Raw genomic sequence first — 4,969 nt, 5'->3', positions numbered from 1 at the left:
TTAGCAGCAACGCAATGCATAAAAGCTTGGAGTCATGGTCAAGAGATTCAGTTGTTGTTCAGACCAAACATCAGAGTAGGAAAGAAATGTGATCTAGGTGACTTTGACTGTGGAATAATGGTTCACGCCAGACAGAGTGTTTTGAGTATTTGAGAAACTGCTGATTGAATGAGGTTTTCTCGCACAACAGTCTCTAGAGTTTACAGGGAAAGGTGTGAAAAAACATTCCGTTCTGTGGTTGAAAATGTCTTGTTAAAGAGAGAGGTCGTAGGAAAATGTCCAGCCTGGTTCAAGCTGACAGGAAGCAGACGGTACCTCACATAACCACACGTTAGAACAGCGGTGCACAGAAGAGCATTTCTGAACACACGACACGTCGATCCTTTAAGTGGACGGACTACACGGGGTTCCATCGCAGAGATAATGGATTGGACACTCAGTGTATGTTGGTGACAGATATGGACCCAGAAAAAGCTGCTGTGGACAAGAGTGAGATGTTGCCATTTTGGGGGTTATGTGTAAAGGGAGAAATAGAGTTAAATGCATTCGGAGGTGTCAATGGTTCCATGCTTCCATGTAATGACAGAGAGTGTATACAGTGCACAACCTGAAATTCTTACTCATTGCAGACATCCAGGAAACAGGGAGAAAAATCCCCAAAGAATGAATGACAGGAAAACGTTCGAACTTCAAATCCATCCCCTCCCCTCCCCCACGCACAAAGAGCAGCAAAGAATCAACCACCGCCCTCACTTGTTCCACAGCAGCATTGGAACCCCTTGCCAACCACCTATCAATAGCAAGTCCCTAGATACCAAGATCCGTAGACCAAAAGAGATGCGAGGGGCAAGTAATTTATACAGAGCGCGGTGTGTGCATTGTATGCGATGAGTGGAATGGTGCTCAGTGTAGATAGGTTACAGACGTTTAAGAGATGTTCAGATAGGTAGAATGAGCATAATGGGAGGGTATCGACATTGCGTAGGGAGAGGGGATTAGTTTAATTGTCCACTTATTTACTGATTTAGTTGACCCGGCACATTACTGTGCTGTATTGTTTTAAGTGATTACAATAAGGGTGTAGGAAAGCCTCCAATCGCAACCACAACTGCATCCGACTGTCCACTGTGTCTGTAGTCAGGGGATATTGGTCGGATGTCTGTCCACGAGGAACTCCGTCAGGTACTCATATTAGAGATGTGGTTGCGAGTCTGGGTCTGGGTCTTCAATTCTAACCTCTGCTCGGCGAAGGTCAGACGGAGCGAGGCGAGAAGGGAGCTCCTGAGGACCTGCCGGAATTCGCGACCAGAGAAGACATAGAGAAGGGGGTTGAGGGCGCTGTTGAAGGAGGCCAGGGCGACAGTGAATAACCACCAGTCCCGGGGAATCGGTGTGGAGAAGGTTGATACGAGGTCGCAGGCAGCGTTGGGGATCCAACAGATCATAAAGGTGACGACAACGGTGATGATGAGGTGTACAGGTTTCTTAGATTTGACGAACTTGTTCCCTTGCAGCCTCCGGACAACCAGGGAGTAGCAGATGATCATAATTACAGAGGGCAGGCCGAAGATGCAAACAAACCAAAGTGGCTCCAACACTGCCAATTCCTTCTTCAAATCCCGAAACAGGAGGACGGGCAGGCACATGACGAAGGTTAGGATCCAGACTCCAACGCAGGCCGCACGAACCCATGTGAGGCTCAGATGTTGCTGGAACCAAATTGGCCGAATAATACCTAGGGAGCGATAGATGCTGATCAGACATAACAGATATATGCCGGCGGATGCGTTGAGGAACATCAAGGTTCCAAAAAACTTCTTGTGAAAGTAGTCCTCGAGCCCAGAGTAACTCAGGAAAATGTTGGCCATGCGGAAGGGGATAGACATGCAATAGATGAGGTCAGCCAGAGCCAGGTTCAGGAAACACACCGTGTGGACCTCACTCTTCATCACGAAGCCCGTCACCCAGATGACTGCGCCGTTGCCCGGGACGCCCAGTAGGATAATGAGGGCGAAGATGACCATTGATATGACGGAAACTGCTCCCCACTCCATTATGTTTTCATCGGCCGTGGAATTGTGGGAGGAGAGATTCCCAGCTAGGGTCGAATTGGACATTCCTTCATAGAACGACATTGTCGGATCTGGTGGAGGAGATATTGTGGAAATGAGAGGTGTGCAGAATGTGGAGACGGCAAATTCAGGAGGGAAGGCGAGAGCGAAGAGGGAAAGACAGGAAGGCCAGCAGAGATGGGGTGTAACATGGAACGGAAACCTCATACACCACAACATCACTGAAGGCGGCGGATGTCTGCTGCAGCGCAGAGACCACAGTCGTCTTGTATTCCAGGCCACTAGACCCTGACCGCCCCACCCTAGGTCCCCGATCTGTCAAGAGGCGTGTGGTGTCTGCCTGTGCATTAGATTACCCATGTTAAACAAATTTACACGTCGGCGTTCTCCATTGTGGAATCAACCCTCACATCGCCGTTATGTGGATCCTGGATCACTCTCCACGGCCAGCGGAGGAACCACCGATAGACAACACCTCAGGGGAACATCAGACTGGACTCGAGTGAGCAAGTTGATCCCACCACTAACAGTAGCTCCCGTGAGCGTGCGGGATTACTCACACTCACACAGCTTAAATCCCACACTCCAAAAACGTACTGGCTCTTAGGTCAATTGACCTTTGTAAACTTTCCTGTGGTTAGGCTGGGGTTAACCAGGAGGGTTGCTGGGCAGTGCGGCTCGTTGGGCCGGAGGGGCCAATTACTGCACAGTACTTTAGTAATTTGATGTATTGCACTGTCACAAAAAGAGAAACATACTTCATGACATTTCTGAGTCATGAGAAACCTGATTCTGATATGGGTTCTTGTTGTGGATTGAGAGTGGGAAGAGGGCTCGGAGAAGGGAATAGTGGTTGGGAAAAGGGGAAGGGAGAGGGGAGGAAGCGGGAAGCCACAGAGAGTCATTCTGTAATGATCAATAAACCAATTATTTGGAATCAAATGAATTGCCTCGTTTCTCAGGGCTACGCATGTCTGAACCCGCGCCAGCAACCGCCCCCACCCCCAACACCGCCCATGGTTCTCCTCCTCTGGCACCTGTGCCACATCCCTCCCGTGGCGCTTCACCCTCGCCATTCCCAACACCCTTTGCTTCTGTCCGCCAGATTTACCAAGGCGCTCTCCGGACTGCGTTGGTAAATACAGTACAGTGGAAAAGTCAAAGCCACCCTCACGACAGAAATGTGCCCGACTTTTTGCAGGTTCTACAGGAACACAGAAGAATCCAGCACAGAAATGGTCCACAATATTGTTCCGAACCAATTAAATTATTAGTCACATGGACAACGTAAGAAATCGCGTCTGCTGACACAATGTCCATTTCCCTCAAGTTCAAACTTCTCTTATCAGTGCCAAATATCTCTGTCTCCCCCACCACCTCTTGCAGCGCATTCCAGCCACCCAGCGCTCTCTGTGAAAAAATCACTTACCCTTCACATCTCCTTTGATCTTACCTCCTCTCACCTTAAAGGCACACCCTCTGGTACTGGCCATTTCAACGCTGGGGAAAAGATACTATCTGTCTACTCCATCTCTGCCTCTGATAACCTTGGAAGCTACTTCTACCACTACCATCATTACTACTTTTACTAGCACTGCAACTATTATTATTACTAGTATTTATACAAATACACTGCAGAAAAAGACCCTTGGTCGAACATGCCATGTCGACTATTTTCTCATTTGCACCATTATAAGTCCATGACATACAGGAGCAGAGTTAGGCCATCGAGTCTGCACCTCCATATTTCTGTTCTGCACCAAATCTCTTACCTTCCCATCATACCCCAGCACCTCCTGACCAATCAAGATTCTATTACCTTAATGGTAGAGAAAAATAGAGCTGCCCGTGGTAATGAATTCCACAGTTTCACCACTCCTGGGCTTGAGGAATCGCTCAGAATCTCCCCTCCAAAAGGACGGCCCTCCATTCTGTGGCTCTGTCGTCAGCTCTTAGCACCGCCCCCCCCCGCCAACATACGAAGCAGCATTACTCCGGATAGACCCTATCGAGGCCTTTCGACATTCGACAGGTTTCAATAACGTCACCCCTCATTCTTCTGAATTTCAGTGAGAAGAAGCCCAAGACCATCAAACTTTCCTCATCTGACAAGCCTTTCAACCGCAGAAGGCTAGAGGCTCTAGTACGTTAAGTGATCACATGGTACAGGAATGAAAGGTGGTGGGGCGGGGGTGTCATTGCTAGTCAGGGAAAATGTTACAAGAGTGCTCAGGCAGGACAGATTAGAGGGCTTGTCTACCGAGGCCATATGGGTGGAGCTGAGAAACAGGAAAGGTATGACCACATTAATTGCGTAGTATTATAGACCAACCCAATAGTCAGCGAGAATTGGAGGAACAAATCTGCAGAGAGATAGCAGACAACTGTAAGAAACATAAAGTTGTGATAGTAGGAGACTTCAATTTTCAACATATTGATTGGGACTCCCATACAGTTAAAGTTCTAGACGGGCCAGAGTTTGTAAAATATGTTCAGAAAAGTTTTCTAAATTAATATATAGAGATACCAACTAGAGAATTTGCAATATTAGATCTCCAATTAGGGAACGAGTTAGGACAGGTGACAGAAGTGTGTGTAGGGGAACACTTTGGTTCCAGTAATCATAGCATCATTATTTTCAACCTGATCATGGATAAAGATAGATCTGGTCCTCGGTTTGAGGTTCTAAACTGGAAAAAGGCCAAATTTGAAGAAATGAGAAAGGATCTGAAAAAGCGTGGATTAGGACAGGTTGTTCTCTGGCAAACATGTGATTGGTAAGTGGGAGGCTTTCAAAGGAGAAATTTAAAGAGTGCAGTGTTTGTATGTTCTTGTCAGGAATAATGGCAAGGAGAATAAGAATAAGGAAACTTGGTTCTCAAGGGATATTGGAACTC

The 4,969-nt window shown here is 47.5% G+C and overlaps 1 protein-coding gene across 1 annotated transcript; it reads right to left on the bottom strand.

Annotated features, from left to right (window-relative positions):
* Nucleotides 1-1,178: 1,178 nt before the first annotated feature.
* LOC140190164 (C3a anaphylatoxin chemotactic receptor-like) lies at nt 1,179-2,135 on the bottom strand. The gene has a single exon (XM_072246675.1). The coding sequence runs from the start codon at nt 2,133-2,135 to the stop codon at nt 1,179-1,181; it is 957 nt and encodes a 318-aa protein (XP_072102776.1).
* Nucleotides 2,136-4,969: the final 2,834 nt, after the last annotated feature.

This window comes from Mobula birostris, chromosome 29, assembly GCF_030028105.1.
Source record: "Mobula birostris isolate sMobBir1 chromosome 29, sMobBir1.hap1, whole genome shotgun sequence".
NCBI lineage: Eukaryota > Metazoa > Chordata > Chondrichthyes > Myliobatiformes > Myliobatidae > Mobula > Mobula birostris.
This window is presented reverse-complemented; position numbering and strand designations above follow the sequence as displayed.

Bases quoted from the DNA above. Each gene is read 5' to 3' on its own strand.
- LOC140190164 (XM_072246675.1), bottom strand. From the start codon at position 2,135: ATGTCGTTCTATGAAGGAATGTCCAATTCGACCCTAGCTGGGAATCTC.